The 26,164-nt window shown below is 53.2% G+C and overlaps 9 protein-coding genes across 9 annotated transcripts; 6 read left to right on the top strand and 3 right to left on the bottom strand.

Annotated features, from left to right (window-relative positions):
• Nucleotides 1–8: 8 nt before the first annotated feature.
• On the top strand, nt 9–1,903 carry J4E79_000654 (uncharacterized protein; the record flags this gene model as incomplete). Its single annotated transcript, XM_049349570.1, has 4 exons — nt 9–300; nt 347–1,490; nt 1,546–1,780; nt 1,829–1,903. The coding sequence occupies 4 exons, from the start codon at nt 9–11 to the stop codon at nt 1,901–1,903; spliced, it is 1,746 nt and encodes a 581-aa protein (XP_049216357.1).
• Nucleotides 1,904–3,279: 1,376 nt separating this feature from the next.
• J4E79_000653 (uncharacterized protein) lies at nt 3,280–5,025 on the bottom strand (the record flags this gene model as incomplete). The annotated part of the gene is made up of 3 exons (XM_049349569.1): nt 3,280–4,673; nt 4,741–4,896; nt 4,971–5,025. 3 exons carry the CDS (start codon nt 5,023–5,025, stop codon nt 3,280–3,282), a joined length of 1,605 nt encoding a protein of 534 aa, XP_049216356.1.
• A 1,135-nt stretch (nt 5,026–6,160) lies between these two features.
• J4E79_000652 (uncharacterized protein) lies at nt 6,161–9,434 on the top strand (the record flags this gene model as incomplete). Its single annotated transcript, XM_049349568.1, has 2 exons — nt 6,161–8,125; nt 8,178–9,434. 2 exons carry the CDS (start codon nt 6,161–6,163, stop codon nt 9,432–9,434), a joined length of 3,222 nt encoding a protein of 1,073 aa, XP_049216355.1.
• An 857-nt stretch (nt 9,435–10,291) lies between these two features.
• J4E79_000651 (uncharacterized protein) lies at nt 10,292–11,506 on the bottom strand (the record flags this gene model as incomplete). Its single annotated transcript, XM_049349567.1, has 2 exons — nt 10,292–11,293; nt 11,345–11,506. 2 exons carry the CDS (start codon nt 11,504–11,506, stop codon nt 10,292–10,294), a joined length of 1,164 nt encoding a protein of 387 aa, XP_049216354.1.
• A 372-nt stretch (nt 11,507–11,878) lies between these two features.
• J4E79_000650 (uncharacterized protein) lies at nt 11,879–12,813 on the top strand (the record flags this gene model as incomplete). Its single annotated transcript, XM_049349566.1, has 2 exons — nt 11,879–12,737; nt 12,785–12,813. 2 exons carry the CDS (start codon nt 11,879–11,881, stop codon nt 12,811–12,813), a joined length of 888 nt encoding a protein of 295 aa, XP_049216353.1.
• Nucleotides 12,814–13,979: 1,166 nt separating this feature from the next.
• Nucleotides 13,980–15,074, top strand: J4E79_000649 (uncharacterized protein; the record flags this gene model as incomplete). The annotated part of the gene is made up of 4 exons (XM_049349565.1): nt 13,980–14,109; nt 14,161–14,661; nt 14,721–14,876; nt 14,974–15,074. 4 exons carry the CDS (start codon nt 13,980–13,982, stop codon nt 15,072–15,074), a joined length of 888 nt encoding a protein of 295 aa, XP_049216352.1.
• A 1,275-nt stretch (nt 15,075–16,349) lies between these two features.
• Nucleotides 16,350–17,607, bottom strand: J4E79_000648 (uncharacterized protein; the record flags this gene model as incomplete). Its single annotated transcript, XM_049349564.1, has 2 exons — nt 16,350–17,519; nt 17,575–17,607. The coding sequence occupies 2 exons, from the start codon at nt 17,605–17,607 to the stop codon at nt 16,350–16,352; spliced, it is 1,203 nt and encodes a 400-aa protein (XP_049216351.1).
• Nucleotides 17,608–18,231: 624 nt separating this feature from the next.
• On the top strand, nt 18,232–21,654 carry J4E79_000647 (uncharacterized protein; the record flags this gene model as incomplete). Its single annotated transcript, XM_049349563.1, has 3 exons — nt 18,232–18,793; nt 18,840–21,358; nt 21,418–21,654. The coding sequence occupies 3 exons, from the start codon at nt 18,232–18,234 to the stop codon at nt 21,652–21,654; spliced, it is 3,318 nt and encodes a 1,105-aa protein (XP_049216350.1).
• Nucleotides 21,655–23,885: 2,231 nt separating this feature from the next.
• On the top strand, nt 23,886–25,084 carry J4E79_000646 (uncharacterized protein; the record flags this gene model as incomplete). The annotated part of the gene is made up of 2 exons (XM_049349562.1): nt 23,886–23,918; nt 24,128–25,084. 2 exons carry the CDS (start codon nt 23,886–23,888, stop codon nt 25,082–25,084), a joined length of 990 nt encoding a protein of 329 aa, XP_049216349.1.
• Nucleotides 25,085–26,164: the final 1,080 nt, after the last annotated feature.

Raw genomic sequence — 26,164 nt, 5'->3', positions numbered from 1 at the left:
CACTCAAGATGGCGTCTCCAGTCACAGCCAAGTATGATTGGATTCTTGCAATCACCACCATTGCCTTTGTCTTCTCCGCCTTCGGAAACGGCGCCAACGATGTCGCCAACGCGTATGCCACTTCGGTCGCCGCCCGTACCCTGACTATGGTCCAGGTCGGACCTCTTGCTGTGGTCACAGAGTTCATTGGCGCTGTTGCACTTGGAGCACGTGTGACCTCAACCATCAAGAACGGCATTATCTCGATCGACCGCTTCGAGGGCAATCCGGGTGCGCTCATGTTGGCCATGGGGTGTGCTGGTGAGTTTTCTGATTCAAGTGAAGAGGTTGAGCTAAAACGGAACAGAGGTTGGTAGTGCTTTCTGGTTGATGCTAGCCACGCATTGGGGAATGCCAGTCTCAACTACGCAGACTGTGGTAGGCGCTCTAATTGGAGTCGGATTTGCTAGCCAGGCCCCCGTCAAATGGGCGTGGGAGTCTGGCTCGGTGTCACAGGTCGCTGCTTCTTGGGGTATCGCGCCTCTGATTGCTGGTGCCTTTTCCGCGATCATCTTCGGCACCGTCAAGTACTCGGTTCTCGAACGCAAAGACCCTTTCAAGCACGCCATGCGCCTCATCCCCTTCTACTTCGCCATGACAGGAGCTATCTTGGCTCTATTCATTGTCGTTGAAGCGCCTACTGCCCCCTCCCTCGAAGAATTCGGTGCTGGCAAAGCTGCTGGTATCATCTTGGGAGTATTCTTTGGATGCTTGGCAATCTGCTATATCTTCTTTATCCCGTTCTTCAAGCGCAAGCTCATCATGAAGGACCCCCGCGTCCGGATCTGGCATGTGATTTTGGGCCCTCTACTCCTCAAAGAGAGCACTACTCTTTTCTGGCCAGGCAAAGGCAACGAATACGTCACCGATTACTACGAGGATGCCTACGGCGAAGTCCATGCTGGCACCAACGCAAAGCATGCTGTGTCCGGTTCCGCCAGCGATGATGAGATCAAGAAAGTGGATGCTGGATCGCCCTCCGGTTCGACCAAGGACGGTGGCGTCCTTCCCAGCGACCCCGAAAAGACACGCGTAGAAGAAAGCACCACTGCACCCACCCGCAAGCTGAAGACGCCGGAGCCCTACGAGCGCTGGATCGTTCCTGTTCAGCATCTCTCATGGGTTAACCCTCAGAAGTGGTGGGCATATGCCAAGTTCGGTTTCCTCAGGGGTGTCACCTGCGACGTCATCACACACGACAACGATCTTCTGCGCGCCATCCACTCCAAGGCTATCCGTTACGACGTTCGTGTCGAACATCTGTGGACGTACTGCCAGGTCGTATCAGCTATGATGATGTCCATCGCTCACGGCTCCAACGACGTAGCCAATGCTGTCGGACCCTGGGCCGCTGTCTATCAGACATACCTTGCTGGAGAGGTGGCTACTCGCTCGCCTACTCCCGTTTGGTTCTTGGTAGTAGCTGGTCTCCTACTTGGTCTTGGTTTCTGGTAAGTACAGACCTTGTATAAACAACATGTGAAACATATACTAACAGAACAATAGGTTCTACGGATATCACATCGTTCGTGCCCTTGGTAACAAGATCACTCAGATGTCGCCTACCCGCGGCTTCTCTGTCGAACTTGGCGCTGCTGTTACCGTTTTGCTGGCATCTCGGCTTGGTCTCCCAGTATCAACCACCCAGTGTCTGACTGGATCAGCGGTTGGTGTGGCTTTGATGAACTACGATCTTGGTGCCGTCAATTGGCGCCAACTCGCTTTCATCTTCATGGGTTGGGTAAGTTGATTCCCCAATGCTTTGGTTCTTTGTCTCTAACATTCTCAGGTCATGACCCTACCCGCCGCCGGTCTCGTCTCTGGTCTGTTGTGTGTCATGGCACTCAACGCCCCTAGCTTCTAGTCGACTCTACGATGGGGTGACTTCTTCTGCTTCGTCTTTTCTGAGAACATCATCTTGTAAATTAAATTGCAAAGGCGCAGGCGAATTTCCGCCGACGTACAGCATCCGCTAGTTCAATCATTAATTTTTGTTTTTCGCAAGTATATTCATATATGTCATGTCACTTGTTCCGTCGGGGTATCCCAGAGATTCGTGCTATCTGACTGCCCAAGAAGTTAGGAAACACATGACATGCCGACAAGATGACATCTCTCACCCATCCCTACCTCTTTAGACTCAATCACACAACCCCCGGAATCCACCTCCACCTCACCCTCCTCACATACGCCAAATACTCCCCTTTAACTCCCTCCTCCGTCTTCTCCCCACCAACAGTCCCCTCATACCCCAAAAACTGCTCTTCCTCCAACACCGCTCCAATCCTATACAACCACAAAAGCACTACAACCGCTCCCACAAGCCCCACAGCCCTCACCGGCATAGATATCCACGCACCACTAACATCACGTCCATGCAACAAGTAATCCGGCAAGCACGCACCCAAAACATACACCACAGCGCCCACCCACCCAAACGCATAAGCCACATACGTCGGATGCCGGGTGTAGTTATACGGACCCGTGTCAATGACGTGTTGTGGTGTTACACGACCGTAGATTACGGCGAATGTCCCGGGCCGCGTTGTTAGCGCCATCCATGTGAATAACAGTATGCTGCTAAGGAGGAAAGCGGATGCCATTGTTGTCCCCAAGATTGTTGTGGTCGTTGGAGTAGAGATTGGGGATGATGCGGCAAAAAGGAGCGGTACTGCTGATAGTGTTCCCGCTACACATGAGACGAGCGCGAGTAGGTGGATGGAATACGGATGCACGAGTCCAGAGGGCGGAGATTTGAAGTGGAAGGCTAATGCGTAGAACTGGGTGGCCATGAAGGCGAGGTAGAGGATTCGCAGCAGGAGTATGTGCATATTGTGCTGGTTGGTTAAGGTGCGAGATTGGTGTGTTCGGCGGAAGTTACGCTGGGGTATTCTGGTGGATAGGAATAGGTGAGGAGACCTTGAGTTAGAACTTCATGTTGGTGTGAAGTTCCCTTTGGAGATGGGCGGGGTGTTTCCTCCGCGTTGAATCTGGATATGCAGGCTTACGGGTTCATTATCGCACAGCAATCGCTATCTTCGGCGACGTGTTGATAGGTTATCTTCTATATCACATGATTTGTGTGGCTGAGAAAACGTGTTTGGTAAACTCGCAGTAGCAAGGTATCATTCAAGTATTACTGTACGGTACTTATTACATAAACATTATACAACATGCGTCGGCGCGATAAATTTACTTTTGCTTGTCTTGCAAATCCTCATCTCTGGTGCAACTCGTGAATCAACCCATGCGACTATTACGATGCGCCTCCATTCTCGCTTCTCCCTCCTCTTGCATTTGGTCATTCATACGCGACTCTCTCCTCCGGTTCATCTCATCTTCAATAGCCTGGTTTGGGCCTGGTACCAAGCCCCAAGGTCCTTTGCCGATCTTAGCACCTCTGTACTTGACGGCCAAGCCAACACATACGGGCCCAATGATTGTGTTCAGCAAGATAGCCCATATGGCTGTTATAAAGCCCTCCGCAGAGACATAGGGCGTGTTGTTGTAGCCGATTTCCACGATTAGTAGACCGATTTCTCCACGGGCGACCATGGCCATGCCCAGCAAAAGCATGGGCGAGACGGCCGACTGTACCGCAGCTTTGCGTGTTGGAGAGTAAGGCGACGAAGTGACCTTCTCGAGGTTGTTTCCATTCTCGGCCGCGGATGCTTCGTTTTGTGCTTCTTGCGCTTTCTTCGGATCGTGCGTTGCGGCACCCCAGATAGGGATCCAGACTCCAACGAGCGCCTTACCAACCAGCATGAGTAGGGTGTAAACAACACCTTTCCAGATGGCTTCTCCCGTCCAAAGATCCAAGAACGGAATGGCAAATCCTATACTAGCAAAGAACAGAGGTCCCAATACATACTGCTGCGCGTCCAAACAGTATACTTCAAAGGTGTGCACGAAAGTGGGCGACTTGTCCTTGGAGCGCTCGCCCTCTTCGCGGCTCATAACCACAAAGGGACCTTCTGGGTGCGTAGAAGGAAGATACGTCAAAAAGGCGCCAGCGAGGAAAGCTCCGAATAGGATGGAGGTCCCTGCGAAGGCTGCAATTGAGATGAAGGCTGATAGCACCAGAATCATTAGCATAATGTTCGACAAGTGGTCGAACTTGTGAAAATGCCTCTCGACGTATCTCCGGAACAGAGGCGCAAAGACCCATTTGGTGAGTACTGGGGTAAGTATTGCCATGGCCGCAGATGCGAGGATAGGCCGGCCGATCAGCCATCCCAAGTTGACATTTCCACCGGACGCGACATCACCCAGGTCGTGGATGACACTTGACATGACAAGACCTGTCACATCGTCAATGACTGCAGCGCTGACAAGCACCGCGCCGACCTTGGTCTGGCTGAGATCGACATCCTTGGAGGCGCTTGAGATAACGGCAAAGGTGGTGCCCAGACTTGTCGTGCTCAGAGCAGCGCCGATGATGAAGGTCTCGACGGCGCCGTAGCCGAACCCAAGATACAGCAACAGGTAGCTGAAACCTATTGGACACAGTACGCCTGTGGCAGCCCCACAGATCGACAGCGTGAAGTTGGCCTTGAGCAGGTCAAGGCGAGTGCTCAAACCGCCCTCGAAGATAATCAAGATCAAGCCAATGTAGCCAAGACATAGAAACGTCTCTAAATACCGGGGCACAGAGTCAGTAAATGTCGCACAGGGGGCCTCTTCTGCAGCAGGGACGCGTACCAGCCCAATCATGTTCGAGTATATTCGCCAACGGCTCGCCATATATGATACCAACCGCAATCGGACCAATGATGCCGGCACGGATAACCTTGGCCGAAACGTACTCCGACAACCATAAGAAGGTGAAGAAAGATACCAGGATAAGAATTTCGACGACTTAAGCTTGCGTTAGTCTAGATCGACGTTTCGGGGTATGCAGGTGCTGAACGATTGTGACAAGGAGCGCTTACTTTCGGGCTCGTGATACTGCAAGAACGGGGCAGCGTCGGGGTTTGAGGACGCCATGCTACACAGACAGGTGTCACAGTGTCCTGGTTGGAGAGGCTGGGGGAGCAGCAAGCAATAGCTAAGCCCGTGAGAAGGCTGGGCTCCAGAACACAAGCGGCAGACCCTGGCGTGCCATGACGACGTCATGTTAGAGCCGCGGGCATCACGGCGTAGAACTCATTCGAGCCACGGCGCTATCAATCACCTCAACGGCCAAGCCCACGTGCAGGGCCCATGCAGACATCTCGCCCAGTATTTCGCCCAGTTCGCAGTGCATCTACACGCGGCTCCGGCAGGTCGCTCCACACTTTTCTTCACCACGAGGTCCGTGCACCGGGGAATCTCCGCTGGATCTCGACTCCGCCAGGCTGCACGATGCTCCGCATACGACCATTCACAGCGCGTCAAGACAAGGCTTAGGCAAGGCTTGAGTCTGCGAAACGCCTATCGTCTGCTCCACCGCGGTGTTGAAACGGAAAGTTCTGCAGGTGACGAGTCGAACAGGCAGGTTCAAGAAGATCCTGATGCCTGCCAAGGCCAAGGCCAAGCCAGGAATGCCGTATACCCGATCTACCCCAGTAACGTGATGAGCACTCAATGGCTGTCTGCACTGCCAAGGGTGGAGAAGTTTTTTGGTCGCTAGCCCGGCATTCGCCTCCAGAATCGCGACATGGTGTACTTGGCGGGACTGGCGAACCCTTGGCATGAGAGAGCCGACTTCCTTCACCGACATCCCCACCACTCAACATATATCTTCACGACGCCTGAGACCTTTCCTTCTCTTCCTCACCACCTGTTGTCGGTACCACCTCGTTCTCGTTTGACGTTTGCTCCAAACTTGCCAGCTCCTTCCCTCGTCATCTTTCAACCTCAACCCCACCCTCACAAACCCCACAAGTCGCCAATCACGGCGTAAATCTGGAGGAGTCTGACCCCCGCCCCCTCCTGAGGTCCTCTATGAATACCAAACTCAACACCCAATCCAACAAATTTGTCCACGTGGCTATCGTCCACGGGGCCAGAATTCGCAGAAGACTGGAACGCTGAGTGCTGTCTTGACTTGCCGATATCCGTATCATACCAACCCAATTTTACAACCCGAACACCGAACATCCACACCCCAACTCTTTTGAATCCCTAAACACCCACAATCATGGGGAAGAAAGAAACGACCCTTGAGGGTCACGTCAGTGGACAATGCAACAAGCCAATGTCCGCGCCCGCTCACAGCCTTACGCTGGAGCAAGTCAAGACCGAGCTGAAGACCGATGAATGGCACGGTCTTGATGACTCCGAAGCCAAGCGTCGTGTCGACGACTATGGCGCCAACGAACTTGGAGAAGCTGAGAGCGTCTCCCCAGTCAAGATTCTCATCGCGCAGGTCGCCAACGCTATGACGCTAGTCCTCATCATGGCCATGGCTGTCAGTTTCGGTATCAAGTCCTGGATCGAAGGTGGTGTTGTCGCCTTCGTCATTGGTCTCAACATCGTCGTCGGTTTCTTCCAGGAATGGTCCGCTGAGAAGACTATGGATTCCCTACGCTCCCTCAGTTCGCCTACTGCCCGTCTCATCCGCGGTGGCCAGCAAGTTACCATCCCTTCCGCCGACGTTGTTCCTGGAGATGTCATTGAGGTCAAGGTTGGAGACACCATCCCTGCCGATATGCGTGTCTTTGACGCCGTCAACTTCGAGACCGACGAGGCACTGCTTACCGGAGAGTCTCTACCTGTTCGCAAGCAAGAGGACGCCACTTTTGAAGAGAAGACTGGTCCCGGAGATCGTCTCAACGTTGCCTATAGCTCTTCCTCGGTCACCAAGGGCCGAGCCAAGGGAATTGTCTTTGCGACCGGTGCCTACACCGAAATTGGTGCCATCGCTGCCCAGCTCCGTGAGACCAAGTCCAAGGTCCGACCCGTCAAGCGAAAGGAGAACGGAAAGGCAAAGCCTCACCGTTACCTCGAGGCTTACACACTCACCACTACCGACGCTATTGGTCGCTTCTTGGGTCTCAATGTCGGAACGCCTCTCCAGAAGAAGCTTTCCAAGCTAGCCGTGTTGCTCTTCTTCATTGCCGTCGTGTGTGCCATCATCGTCCTTGCAGCCAACGAGTTCAGTTCTCGCCAGGAAGTCATCATTTACGCTGTCGCCACCGGCTTGTCCATGATTCCGGCTAGTTTGGTCGTTGTGCTCACAATTACTATGGCAGCTGGTACCAAGTCCATGGTTAAGCGCAATGTCATCGTCCGAAACCTGAAGTCCCTCGAGGCTCTCGGTGGTGTTACCGATATCTGCTCTGACAAGACCGGAACGCTTACGCAGGGTAAAATGATTGCCCGTGGTGCTTGGATCCCAGGTGTTGGAACCTACACCATCGAAGATTCCACCGCTCCTCAGGATCCCACCGCTGGTCACGTGCGTTTCGGCTCCGCTGCTCCTAGCCAGATGGACCTCAAGTCCGGAGGCGAGGCTTGTGGTGAGCGTCTCGGTGTTGAGAAGCTTGAAGGCCACAACATTGAAGGCTTCGGTGAATTCCTCAAGGTCGCGTCTTTGGCTAATTTGGCTGCTGTCAAGCAGAACAATGAAGGCGCCTGGGAGGCTCATGGTGATCCAACCGAAATCGCTATCCAGGTTTTCGCCTCCCGATTCGGCATGAACCGCAGCCATCTCGTGAAGGGCGACTCTGCTACCTGGGAGGATCTCGTTGAGCTTCCATTCGACTCCGACGTCAAGCGCATGTCAGTTATCATGAAGCACGCCTCAGGCAACTACGCTTTCACCAAGGGTGCCGTCGAGCGCGTTATCCAGAGCTGTACCACCTATCTCGCTGACGGCAAGGAACAATCCCAGCCCATCACCGACGAGTTCCGTGAGGAGATCCTTGCCCACATGCAAGCTCTGGCCAGTCTCGGTCTCCGTGTCTTGGCTTTGGCCAGCAAGAAGTACCCCGGCGAAGTTGAGAAGGGTGCTGAAGTTGCGCGTACCTCTGTCGAATCCGACCTTGTCTTCCGTGGTCTCATCGGTCTTTACGACCCTCCTCGTCCCGAATCCGCTGTCGCTGTCCGCCAATGCCACGAGGCTGGTATCGAGGTCCACATGTTGACTGGTGACCATCCTGAGGTAAGTCTTGACTACAAAAAGCGATTGAAACATATACTGACCCTTTATGTAGACAGCAAAGGCTATCGCCATTGAAGTTCACATTCTGCCATCGGCCGACCGCTACAAGAGGATTTCTGCCGATATCGCCAAGTCGCTGGTCATGACCGCTTCTGAATTCGATGAACTCACGGATGATCAAGTCGATGAGCTCCCTGTCCTGCCGTTGGTCGTAGCCCGTTGTGCGCCTAGCACAAAGGTTCGCATGATCGAAGCTCTTCACCGCCGCGGCCGTTTCTGCGCCATGACTGGTGACGGTGTCAACGATTCTCCCTCGCTGAAGCGTGCCGACGTTGGTATTGCCATGGGTCAAGCCGGTTCCGACGTCGCCAAGGAAGCCTCTGATATCGTCCTCACAGACGACAACTTCGCATCCATTCTCGCTGCCATTGAAGAAGGTCGCCGTATCTTCGACAACATCCAGAAGTTCGTGCTGCACGTCTTGGCTGAGAACGTCGCTCAGGCTGGTACACTTCTCGTTGGTCTTGCCTTCAAAGACAGGACTGGTCTCTCCGTTTTCCCTCTCGCGCCCGTCCAGGTTGTGTGGATTATCATGGCCACATCTGGATTGCCAGATATGGGTCTTGGTTTCGAACGCGCCGTCCCTGATATCCTGAACCGCCCACCTCAATCCCTCAAGACGGGTATCTTCACCATGGAGTTCCTCGTCGACATGGTCGTCTATGGTCTCTGGATCACGCTTCTGTGCTTGGCCAGTTTCGTGCTCGTCGTCTTCGGATTTGGCGACGGAGAGCTCGGTCAGGGCTGCAACGAGACCTATTCCGAGCAGTGCGAGTTGGTTTTCCGTGCCCGCGCCTGCACATTCGCCTGTCTGACATGGTTCGCTCTCTTCCTCGCCTGGGAGATGATCGATATGCGCCGTTCTTTCTTCCGCATGCAGCCTGGCAGCAAGCGCTACTTCACCCAGTGGATGCTCGATGTATGGAGGAACCAGTTCCTCTTCTGGGCCATCATGATCGGTTTCGTCCTCCTCTTCCCGCTCATCTACATCCCTGTTCTCAACACGGTTGTGTTCAAGCACGCGCCCATCGACTGGGAGTGGGGTATCGTCTTCGTCGAGACTGGTATCTTCTTTGCCGGTATCGAGCTCTGGAAGTGGTGCAAGCGCGTCTACTTCCGCCGTATGGCTGCTAAGCACGGCAATGGAAAGGTCGACAAGAATATGGACATCGAGGACCGTACCTTTGGTCGCTACTACAGCCGCGACTCTTCTGTCGCTGGTAGCGAGAACATGCAGGAGAAGGCTTAGAGCCTTACCTATGGAGGAACTGTATAAAGTGAGATGTTGCAGGGTGAGGCGGCCCTGCTAGGAGTATGCGAGGAGGTTTTCTTGCTCTTCGCGAGCATGATACCTGCCTAGCACAAAAGTTAGTCACATAGAATGCTTAGACATGACCACGACAACGTGCATTACGATCCTTAGATATAATAAAGAAGATTACCACATCATACATTCTACGTTCCCATCTTCTGAGAACTGCAGTGTGCGACGTCCTCGTTACCGCTGCGAGTCCAAGCGACGGAATTCCCTTCTGGCGCTCGGGCTTTCATGGGACCCATCGCACTAACCGCTTCGGGCGTGACTGTTAGCATCAGATACAGAAAGAACGAATGTGCAAGTACAAAGGATCAAGAATGTATCCAAAGTTGTTTTTGTCTGGGCAGTCTTCCTATGTATACGACTAGAGCGAGGCGCAGCCGCCGAAGTAAACTGCGGTATTTTGCATTGGTGCGACGCGGTAGCTTTGCGGCATTTTACTTTACCCCGACACCTTACCTACAAACCCTCCGCACCAGGCCGGCAAAAGATGAGATCGTCAAGAACAACATGCGCGCAGCGAATCGCGGGATAGAATGGAAACGTGAGGGGGTTGCGTGAATAGATTCTCTAGGGGAAGTACCGCGCGTGTGACTTCTCAACTTGGAGGGATAACCTAATGATGAGGCCGGGGCATGCATGCGATGGGAGGAACAAGTATAAAGCATTCGTCTAAAAATTGGTATTCGTCATGGAAGTGTAGTGGGAATGGCTACCTGCCGGTACCTCCACCCTCCAAACAGGTAGGTAGAGATGCAATATGATACAAATCGCGCAACGATCTTCACCTAAACGATCAATCGCCCTGGCTCGGCTTCAAGCACCGTCTTTACGCGCTCGAGGAAAACGCGACCACGCTTCTCGTCGCCCTTGGGCACGCTCACACTGAATACGTTGAGGGGACCCGCGACACCTGCTGCGCCCGAAACAGGCTTAGCGGAAGTCTTCTTACCGGCTAACATGTCGAGGATGTCCGACTTTGGTGCTGGGGCGCGCTTGCTGGGGATGGTGGTGGGTGGTAGCGCGGTGACTTCTGGGACGAAGTTGCCCCGCGAGTACTTCGATGATACCTTGTCGAGGCCCAGAACAGCGTTGAATAGCTCGTCGGCGGTTGGCTTTGCGACCTTCGAGCGGGGAAGATCCTCGTTGGCGAGCTCGGCGGCGCGCGCGACGAATGTGGATAGAGGAAGGAAGACGCCTATTGAGTCCTTGACGCGCTTCTGGCATTCCATTACTGCGGTGAGGGAGACGGGTAGTGCTACCTCGATAGGGAGGTCTTCGACAACCGCTGGTGCCTTGGCTGCCGGCTTCTTTGATGCTTCCTTCTTGGGCATGGGCTTGATGTTGGAGAGATCGAGGTGCGATAGCTTAGTAAAGCGACTCGCCAGCTCTGAGGGGTAGGAGTTCTCGATCTGTCCAACGTACGCGAGTACGTCTCCCTTGAGCAGCCTGCCGCCAGGACCAGTCGCGGGGATCTTATCAGCCTCCTCCTTTGGCAGACCGTTGACTTCGAGCAAGTGTTGTACGGAGGGATATAGCGGGTAGGTTTGCTTGGAGGCCTTGCCGCTGGAGGCTTTCTTCGAGGCATCGGATTTGGCAGGCGGGGCAGAGGTTCGCTCCTCCTTTGGTACCGGCGCAGGCTCTTTCTTGGACTCCTTGGGCGCTTCGGCCTGTTTCTTGGGCGCGGGGCTCTCTTCTGCGGGTATCTCGAGGGTGGACAGGTCGTCGCCGGGCTCTGCTGTGACGGCTATCCGTGTGCCGACCTGGACTGCTTTGGAACCGTCTTGGACCTGAATCCTTGTTAGCCATGAACTGAACTAACACAATGTCTCTCCACTCACAGTGATCTTTGCCAAGATACCGTCATCCTGTGCTTCGACGTCCATCTGCGCCTTGTCCGTCTCGATCTCGAGCAACACGTCGCCGGCGGAGAAAGAGTCTCCCTCTTTGATCTTCCAACTCGCGATGTTGCCCTCGGTCATGGTCGGTGAAAGCGCAGGCATGTTGAAGCTTTGCGCAGCGAGCGAAGCCTGACTTGAGTGAAGTCCTCTCCGAGCACCTTGGTTGCGCAACTGCTGCGAGGCAGCCCGCGCCGAGACCCTACATACCGCGGCGAGCGAAGCCATGGGAAATCAATTGACGGGCGGAGACAATGGCAGTGGGAGGGTGTTGAGCGACGGTGCCGATCTGCTGGCGGAAATGTTGGGCGGAACAAGCTTCGGAGGTGTCGAGCGGGACGCGCTTGGGCCGCTTCTACTTTTTCCGACATATCGCGACGGCTTCCAGGTACCCACGCCCACGTACTGCCGCATTGACTTGCTGGAGTATGCTCGGTGTATAGCGCTGCATCAAACACCCGTGTCACTGCTCTCATAATGCCCGCCTTCTCCCGGGGCTTCGATGCCTTCCTGCGCCAACACACCCTCCGCCTCCCCTCATCCCTCCGCGCCGCCCTCTTCGGAACACGGGAATCGTTCTTCACACCCACCACGATACGGACGATACGGCAGAACCGTTCCTTCACATCCTCCGTGCTCCGACGCTACCAATACCCCAAGACCAATGTAGTCGCACCGAAACCCAGCTCATTCGTGAGCAGCGACCCAGTCCTCCGCCAAGTCGTCCAAACCCGCCAGCCAGTCCTCCTCTACCAAGCGCCCAAGAACAAGTGGTACTATCTGAAGGTGTACGGAACAGGAGCGTTATGGATTGGTGTCGGCGCGTTCTCCATCAAGTTCAATGACGACATTAAAGACAATGGACTATCCTTCTTCGTCCGACCAACCTATGTCGTGGTCGGAGTGGGCTTCATCATCATCGGCTGCTACATCTGTACCGCGCCCAGCAACCGCATGCGCGCACTGGAAGTCCTTCCTAGTTTACAAGGCGGGCCCATGCAATTGCGCATGGTAGTCAAGCCGGTGCCGTGGCTGAAAGAGCGCGTCATATACACGGATTTGGGCAAAGCGACAATAAGTGAGAAGACCGAGCCCATGGTGGCTGAGCTGCTTGAGGCAGAACGATTCAAGCGCCAGAAGCTTTGGGATGACTTGGGACATATGAACATTGCGGCGCGTGTGTGGGAGGGTTCTGCGCGCTGGGTGCATCAGAAGTGGACTAACTTCTTTTTGAAGTTCAAGTTCGCTGTGCTGAGGTTTGGAATCGCCAAGGTCAAGGTGAGGGGTGATGAGTGGAAGATTGACTGCTCGGGGTACTTGCTCGAGAACGGCAAAGGTATGTTTATGTGATCACAATCCTGAGATGAATATTAATCAAGACAGCTGTCGATCGAATCATACCTGAAGAATAAGACGTCGCGCACACGTTCAAGGAAAATACTCTGAAATGTTTTGAGGAAGTCGTTCCTAGTGTTCACAACTACGAGCTCGCTGAGATCGAAGAAGCGCTAGCATTATGGATGGCGACAACTCCTGCTAACCTTGGAAGTGTCAGTTGTTGATACGACGGCACACGATCTATTACGAATCATGGTAGTATATCATGTACAAGATATGTATATAACGGCAAGCAACTGTAGAATACTGTAAGATACCGGGCCCGCGCTATTTGCAAAGCGCAATGCTGTCGACAAACCTCTAATGTACGTCTGGTGCATTGAAACGCAGGATCGAATGCTTCTTGCCACCCGCTCGGTGTTTGCATTCGATTTATCACAAAAGGCAGGACGACGATGAGTGACGAGGTGTACGCTTTCTCTTCTCTCCAATTTTTCTACATCTTACTTTCCGCCTGTTCGTCAGCATTGTCTACGCACGCACTCGTGGCTGTGCTATGGCCTGGATTTACTGACAGGGCTGAGAGAGATTCTTGTATCCAGAACTAGGCAGCTGACCTGCCTGCAGCGTGACTGCATACAACTTTGAACGAATGGGAGATCTAGGACTGGGGCTAGCCCCTGCGCAAAACCATAGCCCCAATGCCGACTGACGTAGGTCGTCGTTCAATGGTTCATGGAGCACTGAATAAACATTGAGCGGGTAGTCGAACCGTCGACTCGACTTGACAAACAGCTCCAACTTTTGCACTGGGAGCATCGCACTGGATGACCGAAAGAAGTTACGCTCAACATTGGGATATTTTGCAGTGCCTACTTGGTCCAGCGCGTGACCAATACCCTTCCTCGAGAGATGAGTGACTCAAGTCGTCCTATATTGAGTGTCCTCTTCCGGTCTCGCAACTGCCCAACGCTACACTGACCATCCGATCTGCCAACAACGAGCGACACCACCGAGTACCGGCGCCAAGTACCTCTATCATATAGTGCGCTGCAATCCTTCTAGCTTTCTCCTTCTTTCTCCCTCTTTTCTCTCTCTTCAATCGCTTTCGACTGACGTCATACACCATAGTGCTTGCTCATCGTCCACCCAAATGTCTCGCTCCGTATCGCACTCGAGCCCAACGGCTACCAACGCGCATGGTGGCGGCCCACCAACACACCCGGAAAACATCACGCCCATGAACTCGAGGGACTTGTCGGCCTGGCTGCTCATCTCAGAAGATCAAGAGTCTGAGGCATTGGTTGAGGGAAGCGTGCGATTCCATGTAGACGACGTCCAGTACAAAGATGCAGACGGGGATCACAGATGTAAGTCACCAGAGCCGTCGAAGTGGCAACATCGCTGACAGGTTATTATAGGTGTCACTAAGCTCAAGATATTAGACCAGGATGGTCGCAGGTTCAGTGCTTCTGGGGTCCTCATAGGACCCGATTTAGTCCTGACCTCTGCCCACAATGTTCGACATCTTGGTGGAAAAGACTATGTCTCTCGGGCTATCTCTATCAGGGTGTACATTGGATACCACCACCAAGGCTCCTCGAACGGCATCGGCGTCGAGGAGCGTTTCGGCAAAAGAGTCACAGTGCTTCAAGAATGGAAACGGTCCGGATTTGCTTGGCACAACGATATGGCTCTCATCGAGCTCGAGAGCAAGTTCGCGCAGGTCAAGCCTGCCTTGTACCAGGCGCCATCATTGGTGAAGTCAAGAGTGCTCGTCGTTGGTTACCCTGGCGAAAACATAACGCAAGTCAACGGATCTTGTCCACTTTGCGAGAGAGGTGGATGCATGTACGAGGTGGCGGGTCAAGCCAGGTACAATTCCCAGAATCTGCTGCAGTACACAATTTCGACTATGCCGGGTAAGCTAGCAAGCCAAAAGTCCTCTCATCATGCCAAAAATGCTAACAACAAGGCATAGGTAACTCTGGAGGTCCGGTCTTCCTCGAAAGCAAGCGCAAAGAGAACACGCCCAGAACAGTCATAGCTACACACAGCTATAGCAGCTCACGGAAGGGGACCAACTACGCCGCTCCGGTTGACGTCGCCTTCATCGAAGCAACGAAGGCTTTCCTACGTCTCTCGCATCTATCTCCTCACCAAAACGTCATAATGCACCAGCATGGTGATACTGGGGACTGGATTATCTTTCGAACGCTGGAGATAACACCCAGCCGTAGAAGAGCCCTCACCAGGCCTTCTAGAGGCTAGGCGTGCGTCTGTTGCAGCGGCAATGTCGTATACCAAGAAGAAGACAGACTATGCCGGATTCTGAAAATGCGTTCGTGTAGGAAAGGAAAGCCAGTTGGAATCATCTCACTCGGCGTCGGACCACGATACGCCGCTTCCAAAGCTCATCAGTTCAACACACGTCGGTGAAGCCTCCGGAAGTAATGACAGCGTTCAACACCCTGCGTCGCGTCACGATCACATACAGCGGACAACAAGCTGACGCACTTGATTCCTTTCACATTATACCCCTTGTAGGTGTCATTAGCATCACCATATATTATGATACCCGGTTCCCTATCCTTCGCGCTGTTTCTCTACTATGCTAAGAAGGAAGGCAAGACTTTCCCAATGCCTGAAAAATGTTCAGTGAAGTAATTTTCAGGGTTGAAGGAGCCTGATGTCGGAGTCTAAGTTCATAAACAATCAGATCGCATTGTATGCTCCTCTGTCGTGTACCATAAAACTGAAAACAATGGACCCATTTCCTGCATCTGTCCATTGATGCTGGTTCCAACCCCAACATGCTACGCTCAAAACCCCACATCCACCCAATACCCCGTACTCCCCTTACCCTTATAAAACTGCGTATATGCACCTATCGTCGACCTATCATGCTTCATATTAGCACACCCCCCTAAAGATCTCCTGTCACAACCACTTACCCGGCCAGCTGCTCCTTATCCTTGGCCTTCTGCCAATCCTTCCAGCGCTCCTTCTCAGGCAGCGTCGCATCCCGCCAGCGTTCCTTGCCTGGTTCAACGGATTTTGAACGGCGCGTACCGGAATGAATATGCAGTTTTGAACGCCAGGAATGTGAGGAGGAGGGACGTTCTGGTGTTGATGTGGGGGGTTTTGAGCTGGATATGGATGTTGAGGTGGAGGTTGTGGATGCGCTTGTTACGTTTACGAGGGGTGTGGTAGGATCTTTCTTCTCGGTAGACATTTCTGGGACTTGGAGTTTGGATGGGTCTGTCATTGTGGGAATGATATGTGTGTAGTTGAGGTGGAGAAGTGCGGAGATGGAGTGATGGGGACAGTGGGGAGGGTATATGGTGGGATGAACGGAGAACAGGTTTTATTGTAGCACAGTGCTTACTATCTATATAGTATCGGTAGGGTATAAGTTGTTGATCACTGGTTGTGGCTGTGGAATCTCACTATCTGTGAGACGGGCGTAGGCGTCCACAGGGCTGAGTCCACTAGCCGCCCCCGATGTTGCGGTTAGTGTGGCGCTGTGGCTGTGGCTGTATCGGACCGACTTGGGATCTGCGAACTGTATGAACTTGATGTAAACATTTCCTACTGACCATACACTACTTTACTCTGCCAATTCCACCTCATCAAGATTCTTCCGTATGAACTTCGTCACTGCATCTAGCCCCTCCTTAATAACGTCCGTCTGATTAACAAACCCGATCCTAACATACCCCTTGAACTCCTCGCCGAAACAAGTACTACCAGGCACAAACATGACGCCCGTAGCCTCTAGCAACTTTTTGCAAAAGTCCACAGAGTCCACTGCCTTGCCTTCTCGGTGGAACTTGACGAAAGCCGTAGTACCAGCCACAGGCTTCACCCACTCGCACTCATCCTCGTTCTTGAGTTGAAACTTCTCCAGAAGAGCCAGGTTGGTTCTCGCGAGTTGGATGTTGCGAGCTAGCAGACTGTGCACTGTTGATGAGTGGAGAGCGTAGGCGGCGATAGCTTCGTCGAAGTAGGACACGGAGATTGTGGTGTAGTGCCGTGCTGAAGCGATCTTTTCGATGATTTCAGAACTGCGAGATGCTATCCAGCCGATGCGGATGCCTGCGAGAGAGTAGGCTTTTGACATGGAACCTGTGACGATGACGTTCTTGTAGCCCATGGATAGGAGGGAAGGTGGGAATTCTTTGTCTATGGGGATGATGGAGTGGAATAATGGGCGGTAGACTTCGTCGCTCATGATGGTGATGTCCTTTTCGGTCGCGATGTCGATGAGTTCTTGGAGGAAGGTCTTGCCTAGGATGGCGCCGGTGGGGTTATTTGGGTTGTTGATGATGATGAGCTTGGTGTTGGGCTTGATGAGCGTCTTCAGCTCGTCGATGGTTGGTACCCATTTGTTCTCTGGGGTTGCTTTCCATAGGTCGACTTCGGCGCCCAGTTGCTTGGGCACTTCGTAGAGGGACTGGTAGGTGGGGTAGTGGCAGATGACATGGTCTCCCGGTCCAACGAGGGAGTAAGCAGTCAGGTAGTTTGCTTGGATGGCACCAGGAGTGATGAGGATGTTGTCTGGAGAGAGGGGGTTTGTGACCTTGGCAGAATATAGTCTTGCCAAGTTGTTGCGCAGGTCGTCACTTCCTCTGATGGCCCCGTAGTTCAGGACACGCGAGGTGTCGAAAACAGGCTGATCTTTGTTCTCTGACAGCTCGCGTAGCTGATCGACGGAAATTGAGGCGCAACACGTCTCGGCGATGTTGTACTTGCATTTCGTCTCGTACGCATCCATCCACTGGGCATGTTAGTCACTTCCCCACGTGGAGTGCGAGATGCGGGGAATGACATACGGACTCGACGGCGAATTCTTCAATCTTGACCATTCTGGCTTGTGAGATAGAAGGAGATGTGTGACGGTCGGAAGAGCGCAGAGAAAAATTAGACGATATAGTTTTTATGTCTCAAGGTAGCTCTGGGGATTGACATAGGGCGCACATGATAGCCTCTCGAGGTTCCGCTGAAGCGGGCGAGCTAGTTGCTAGAGCGCTCCGACGGCTAGGTTGGGCTGGCAAGAGCGCGTCGCCGCTGATGTCGCGCGATCACGTTGATCAGCGCGTTACTAGAGACGAGGCTGCCAGTCGCGTGATGTATATCCATATCCTGCGCTTCTGCATGTTGTGCCAGATATCGATGATGACGAGGACCATGTTGCCTGCATCACCTGTTGGCGTGTGCCTCGGTCTAGCGGTCCGCCATGGTGCTTGGCTGGAGACAGGCCAGCCTCCACGAATCAGCGTCGCCGCAGGCCGATGATAGCAGCACTGCCATCATCTGGCCACCCGTTGCTACCTGTTGTCCCTCGTCACCATCGCGAGCTGCCCAGCTCTTGCCGTTCCTTTGACTTTGACAGTCACCTTCCGTCTCATCACGTTACCTCCGAAAGAAGCAGGCACACAACAATCTAGATAGCTATCGCATAGCTCGTCCCGCGCCGCAAACAAGACGCGATGCGCCAACGAACCTGGGCGACGTCGCTCGCCGCCTTGCTAGGCCTGGCATCGACGGCAACCGCCCACAAGACGTTCGCCAATTACACCCTCGCCGATTCGCCACAGGATCTCTTCTCCATCTACGGCGACCGACCCGATGGCTGTCCGCCATGCTTCAACTGCAACCTGGAAGACTTCAAGTGCAAGCAGTTTGCCGACTGCAGCAAAGCGAACGGGAGATGCAACTGTGGACCCGGATTTGGAGGCGAGGACTGCTCAGAGCCCCTCTGCGGCGCCCTGCCCGATGGCAAGAACCGCTCACCACGCGGAGGCGCAAAGGAGTGCGAGTGCTCAGAGGGCTGGTCTGGCATCAACTGCAACGTCTGCCAGACCAACGATGCCTGCAACGCCATGATGCCGGATGGAGAGGGCGGCGTCTGCTACAAGGACGGTCAGCTGGTCAAGGAGAACTTCCAGATCTGCGACATTACCAACAGAAAGATCTTGGACACGTTGAAGGACAAGAAACCGCAGGCGACCTTCTCTTGCAATGCCGAATCAGAGGAATGCAACTTCCAATGTAAGCTTCATACCCTCCACCCTTCCTTCCCAGCTAACCATCGCAGTCTGGGTCGACCAAAGGGAATCCTTCTACTGCGCCCTTGATACGTGCTCCTCCCACTTCACCGCCGAATCCGACCGCAACATCACGAAATACCGATGCGAGAACATCAAGTGCGAATGTGTCCCTGACAGGATGCTCTGTGGAGAGGATGGCTCCGTCGACATTGGCGATTTCTTGAAGGAGTCCATCAAGGGTCCTGCTGAATTCAGAGGCATCTCAGCTATCAACAGCAAAGACAGCGGAAGCATCTTCTCGGAACCTGCCATGAACGACCTCATCTCGAGCATCTTCGGCGACGAAAGCATCTTCCTACAATGCGACACGGGCGAGTGCCTATACCAGACGGAAGTGCCAGGTTACGAGAGACCCATCAAGAAGATCAACACTCCGTTGATCGCTGGCGTCATTGCAGGAATCGCACTATTCATCGTGGCGGCTATCTTGGCCATCTGGTACATTACCCACCGCGCTGAGAGCCATCGATACGGTCCCATCCACCTGTCGGACGATGAGGAGGACGAGGATGCGAAACTGCTCGCCGACCACAAGCCAGCTTCCTTCCTCTTCGAGAACGTCGCCTACAACCTAAAAGGAAAGCAGATTCTGTCTGGCATCTCTGGCGCTGTCCACCCCGGAGAGCTCTTGGCCATCATGGGTGCCTCGGGTGCTGGAAAGACTACCTTCCTTGATATTCTGGCCCGCAAGAAGAAGATTGGAACCGATAGTGGCGATTTCTATATCAATGGCGAGAAGGTCCGCGATGACGAGTTCAGAAGCGTGATCGGTTTCGTCGACCAGGAAGACACCCTTTTGCCTACCTTGACTGTTCACGAGACGATTCTCGACTCTGCATTGTTGCGCCTGCCCAAGGAGATGAGTCGCATCTCCAAGGAGCAAAAGGTAGAAGACGTTGAACGTCAACTCGGTATCTACCACATTCGCAACCAGAAGATTGGCTCTGAGGAAAGCGGTCGTGGAATTTCCGGTGGTGAGAAGCGTCGTGTCGGTATTGCCTGCGAACTTGTTACCTCGCCCAGTATCCTCTTCTTGGACGAGCCCACAAGTGGCCTGGACGCCTACAATGCTTTCAACGTCGTCGAGTGCCTTGTCAACCTGGTCAAGAACTACAACCGAACTGTCGTCTTCACTATTCACCAGCCACGCTCCAACATTGTCGCTCTCTTCGACCAACTGATACTGCTTGCGAAGGGCAGAGCTGTCTACTCTGGACCATTCGAGAACTGCCAGAACTACTTCGACGAGCTCGGCTACACCTGCCCACCTGGTTTCAACATTGCCGATTACATCGTGGATCTTACCATGCACGCGAGCACAGCACGGAAGCCCATCGACGAAGACAGCTCACTCTTCAACCGTGATCTTAACCGCGACGGACTCACTACAAGCGCAAGCAGCGCAATTGCTGTCAAGTCAATTCCTAGTATCAACACATCGGAGCTTGAACGAGATATTGCTGGTAGTCCCAGCAATTCTAGCATACTGCGACCCAAGAGCAAGAGGAGGACGTCTATCAAGCAGCAGCAAGAACGCGAGCTATTCACGAGGAAGAAGAACACTGCCTCTGTTAACGACGGTGCGATGTCCCCCAAGACTGATGACGAAGCACCCTACGATCGCCGAGGCGCTATCAAGGCCCAATGGATGAAGCTCACTCGTCAGCAAGGCGGCGTGCCCCCTCAAATACTCGAAGACCCTGATGAGCTCCCGCCTCCTGCCAACGGCGCCACTGGTACCAACCTTGACCTCCTGATCAACGCCTATGCATCCTCCGACATTGCAGCTAGGATCCGCGATGACATTGCTAGCTCGGTAGCTAGCGCAAATCAAGCCAACGGCACCAACGGAGTGCAACAACCAAATGGTTTCGTTGCCGCAGGAAAGCTCAAGGGCTTCAGGAAGGTTGGTCTCTTTGGCCAGTTCAGAATCTTGTCCCGACGAACCTGGCGCAACCTTTACCGCAACCCTATGCTCATGCTTACCCACTACGCCATCGCTATTGTCCTCGCCGTCTTCCTCGGTTTCCTCTTTTACGGTCTCACAGACGACATCAAGGGTTTCCAGAACCGCCTCGGTCTATTCCTGTTCGTCTTATCGCTCTTCGGCTTCAGCAGCTTGACCATCCTCACCGTCTTCGCCCCCGAAAGACTCCTTTTCACCCGCGAGCGCGCCAAGGGCTACTACTCCCCACCCGCCTACTTTGCTGCCAAGGTCATCTTTGACATCATTCCTCTGCGCCTACTTCCACCCATCATTCTCGGTATCATCGTGTACCCCATGACCGGTCTTATCCCCGCCTGGCCCAACTTCCTCAAGTTTACCCTCTTCCTCGTTCTGTTCAACCTCGCAGCCGCAGCCATCTTCCTCTTCATCGGCATTGTATTCCGCAACTCCGGTGTAGCCAACCTGATCGGTGTGCTAGTTATGCTGTTCAGTCTCCTCTTCTCTGGCTTCTTCCTCAACAAGGAGAGCATTCCTGCTATTGCCAAATGGCTGCAATCGGTAAGCCCAACTTTTCCATTCCACCTATAAGTCATTCCTTACTAACATATGATGCCCAGCTATCGATTTTCCACTACGCCTTCGAAGGCCTCATTGTCAACGAAGTCAAATACCTCTCCCTCATCGACCACAAATACGGCCTCGACATTGAAGTCCCTGGCTCCGCTATCCTCAGCTCGTTTGGTTTCAACACGCAGGCGCTGTGGAAGGATTGTATTGGGCTGGGTGTGTTTGCCGGTGCGTTTGTAGTGCTGGCGTATGCGGCTATGCATTTATTGCTTGTGGAGAAGAGGTAGTGGGAGGCTTGGAAAGTGTTGTTTGGGGATATTCTCTTTCTTTCTTGTCTAGGGGGATAGGTGGAAGGCGCATACATTTCAACTTGCATATATGGCGTTTGGTCATTGGGACCCTTTTTTTATTGGATAGCAGACGATAGAGTACACATTGATCATGTGCAGATGACCAGTTCCACGTCCGCTGCACCTGCTGCTGTCTCGCGATCTCCCTCATGGTGTCTCTACGTCATGCCGAAGCAGCACTGATGTACATAAGACAGCCAAATCTCGTTGCAGTAGGTATACAGAGAAGCTACCCTGAGAAAGCTTGACTCATCCCCAATGGCATACATAAAAAAGCCAATAAAGCGACCCAAAGTCTGGGAACTACACTCAGAAGATGCCGATCAGAGATGTCCGCGGCTGGAATGCGCGTGGAGGACCAAAAACAGGGCAAATGTCAAAATGTTCGACTGTGAGAACCGCGAAGAGTCGTTCTGCCGTGTATCGCAATATCTGTGGCGACCTGGTGGTCTTAATACAAGTCCTGTGCCACCGCTCTGGATAGTAGACTGGACCAATATCGCCCAGACAGCTTGGTATGAGTTCATGGAGGAGCGCCCCGACTACAAACCTCCCTACGAACCACTGCCCTATACTATTTCCTTTCACGGTCGTCGTTTCTTTGAGCCGTGGCCTCAACCACCGTCACTAGAGGACTCCAGCGATGACGGATCAGACCATGAACCTATTAATGACCCTATTGTGGGAAGGGAGCTGAGTCTAAGGAATACGAGACCTGGAAAGCTCATTAATCAGATACCTGAATCCCAACCAGAGAAGAGAATAAAGAAGCCGCCTACGGGGTTCAAAGTTGTAAAGGTGAAGGAGTTGGAGATGGATCTATGGCCTGAGGAAGACTACTTTCAGGATTACAACGGAAATTGGTGCAGGTTTGTCAGGCATGAGGGATGTGGCTCGTGTTGATAAGATAGAATTGGTGTTCTTCCGTCCGTACAAGAGATGGGTATTCTACTCAACAGGTGGTTACACGGTCTGTGAATATGCGATTAGATAAATCAGCCCATCAATAGGACTAGACAACCGAGAAAAAGGTGGGTATAATGAAGCAGCCGAGTCTTGCAATTAATCAGCCCATTGTCGCTTCGCATAGATGTACACGCATCTCAACCACAACCTGCAATCTCGGTCGAGCGCAAGAGGACTTCCACTGTTGGTAGTTGTTGAGAACACTCGCCAATGCATTGACAACATGATGCTTATCGAACCTGGGCTTGTTGGTGTCCGGATATCCAGCGAAACGGAGAAAAGGCCGACTTTAGATTGATGCTGACAGACTTTTCGTTCGAGGCAGATAGGTACCGCAGGTCCTCCCGCGTAGCACCTCCAAAACCCCAATTCCGTAGACACGTGCAAATCGCTGGAGGTATACAAAGAGGCCAGATCACCTACAAGCGATACGCCCCTCAGTAATCAATCAAATCTTCCACATAAAGTTCCAGAAGACGCGTGACAACGGCAGCCGTGTCGAGATTAGCCCAGTTCAGCCGGAACAAAGATACAACACTCCCGCAGCATCGTCAAACGAGCTTCTTCCTGTAGGCGGTGGCGGACCGATTAGCCGGCGAAATACCGTTATCATCGCCTCATCAAACGCTACATTCTATCAGCACTGAGCAATGCCGCTCACTATACTGCTTCTGTACCCGTTTCTGCCAGACAATGCTCCTGCTGAAATGCGCAACAGAGGTCAGGGCGCGCCGCTGGGCAACCGCACGAACGGCAACGATCCTTTGAGGTGGTGCAAGATGTCAGTGCAGTGCAGTACCCAACAAATGTACTCTTCAGCTCCGTGATTAATGGAAATATTTCTTGCTTGCTCCACGTCTAATACCATTAATACTCGACACTTCAATTTCTCAATCATTCGTAGACATTGACATACGTTGCATTATTGCGCTGGAGCGGAAGGTGTACTCAACACGGGAACTCCCAAAAAAACAGTGGAGCAAGAGCAACGGTCTTCCTAGCCTCATTGGCGGCTCATCGGGACGTCATAACGGAAAATGGGAGCGACGCTATCCAAATTGTGGTCCTCGATGAGGGCCGCCGTGACGGGCGCTTCGGGAAAGAACAACAATACACTACAACATCAACAAGCCAGCAGCCAACAAAAGGCCGAAGAGAGCGACACTCCTACATCAAACCAGGCCCCAGAGACTTTTGCAGCAATGTCTGGAATCAAGAAGTATGAGATTACAGAGGTACGTGGATTTGGTTTGCTTGGGGTGCCTTCCTCGAGGTGGCGTAGGAGGGGTACTTGGGTGGCCCAGCCCCGCTGAGGTCATACAGCCGCCTCTTGAGCATCGCAACACTACCCTTTATGTTTGGCCTGTCGCTCCTGGGACGCATAAGAGCGACGCGACACTCATTCCCATTTTCAAGAGGAATACACTCACTAACAATTACCCAGCCATGGCTCAAGACATACTACTCCCTAGGCGAAGGCCCCTTCTGGGAAGAGGAGACAAACACAATTCGCTTCATGGACATTGAGAAGAAGAAGCTACTCCGCGTGGATGTGGCCAAAGGCCCCTCCAGCCTGACTACTGTCAAGGACTACGACATATGCGTATGCGCTACCGCAGACATCGAAGGCAACGACTCCGAGTTCATCTTCGGCGGCAAATACGGCTACGGCATCGCCAACAAGCAAACCGGCGAATACCGATGGATCAAGAAAGTCTGGTCTGAGGAAGAAATCTCAGCTAACAAGCACGAAAACTTCCGCGGCAACGACGGCGCTGTCGACTCTGCAGGCCGCTTCTGGTGCGGCTTCATGTTCGACCCCATGGTGTCGGAGTGGCGCGAGGACGGCGCCGTGTTCCGGTTAAACCCCGATGGCAGCCTCGATCGCCCGATGAGCAATATCGTAATCCCGAACGGAACGACGTGGAACAAGAAGGACGATACCATGTACTTTGCCGACAGCCCTACGAAAACTATCTGGCAGTTCGACTTTGACCCCAAGACAGGCGAGATCAGCAACAAGCGTCCGTACTTCACCATGCCAGAGGATGAGCGCTACGGAAAGGGTGCCGTGCCGGATGGTCATTGCCTTGATGAGGAGGGCTACATGTGGACTGCTCTTCACGGTGGGTGGCATGTACTGAGAATCTCGCCGCAGGGTGAGGTTGTGGCGGAGATCAAGGTGCCTACCAGCCAGCCTACGTGCCCTTGCTTTGTTGGCGAAGAGCTCTTCATTACTAGCTCTGGCGGTACGAGTGGAGAGAACGGAGGGCCGGTTGACGAGCATGCAGGCAGCTGTTTCAAGATCAATGTTGGTGTGCGGGGATTGAAAAGGTTCAAGTTCAAGGGTGGAGCGGCTGTTGAGGGCGGGAAGGAGAATGGGAAGGTTGTTGCAGAGTAGGATGGTGTGAAGATGCTACATAGATGGATGGGCGTGATGAGGAACACATCTCGAAGCGATGCGTCTTTCCAGACGTAGCAGATGTAGATCACCATCGGAAGTATTTGGAATATGGCCTACTCCGAAGCCCTAGATGATCGAAATCGCCTACATACGAGATCACCGATCAGTGATCACTCCTTGATGCAACATGACCGATATGATGATACCTGCATGATGTAGCAGATGTGCAGATACGAAAGGATTCAAGATGCAACTGAGGTCACTCGATCGCAGTACACTAAGCTAAGTCTGGGTGAGGAAGGAGTTAACGACCGGTGGAGATCAAGACGTTATCGCTTACCCCTGCGATACCACCATGACATCGCCTGAGAAACAGAGAGAACGACGAACAATGGGCGATCCGAAAATCTGCGGCTTTAACGCCATCCTATGGTAGCTGTAGTTGCGACAGTGAAGCAAGTCGAGAGCAGCAGTGGAGCCCAACGAGACCATCTAGGTAAAGCTCAATGGAGTATGGGATGTCGTTAGCTATACTCACCGAATAGGCATTATCTCGCATTTTATCATAGTATAGTTACCCTTTCAGTCAGCTTCTCGCCCAACGAGGACGAATGCGATCTTCCGACTCCCGGGTCTAAGGGATCTAGGAGCTTTACCCCCAGACCACCATCCTCGAACCTTGCTCTGATGCACATAGCAGACCACAACATATATCTTTTTTGAACTAGTCATGCGGCGCGAATTTCCCAACGCAGACGTGACAGCTCGCAGGTGACATTTCCATCGCGCTCTCCTTACCACAACGAGGAAGTACCCAACCCAGTCCTCAGCCCGACACGTATGTCTGCGGCGCAGCAGTCTCCACGCTCCTTTGACCGTGACCATCTTTCGCGTCCTCATCGGAAGCAACCAGCCTGACCATGACCACCATCCCACCGCCTAGGGTAGGCGAGGAGCAAGCCTCCCATCCCGATGAAGAGATCCGCACAGCGGGACGTTTGAAAGCATGGCTTCGACACGTTCCGGCACCCACAGCCGATCGAAGGGAAAGATAGGCCTGTGGCGGCCACACATATC

The sequence above is a fragment of the Alternaria viburni genome, assembly GCF_023758015.1.
Source record: "Alternaria viburni strain BMP 2772 chromosome Unknown scaffold_1, whole genome shotgun sequence".
Classification (NCBI taxonomy): Eukaryota; Fungi; Ascomycota; class Dothideomycetes; order Pleosporales; family Pleosporaceae; genus Alternaria; species Alternaria viburni.
The sequence above is the reverse complement of the archived record's forward strand: the minus strand, read 5'-3'. Positions and strand labels throughout refer to the sequence as shown.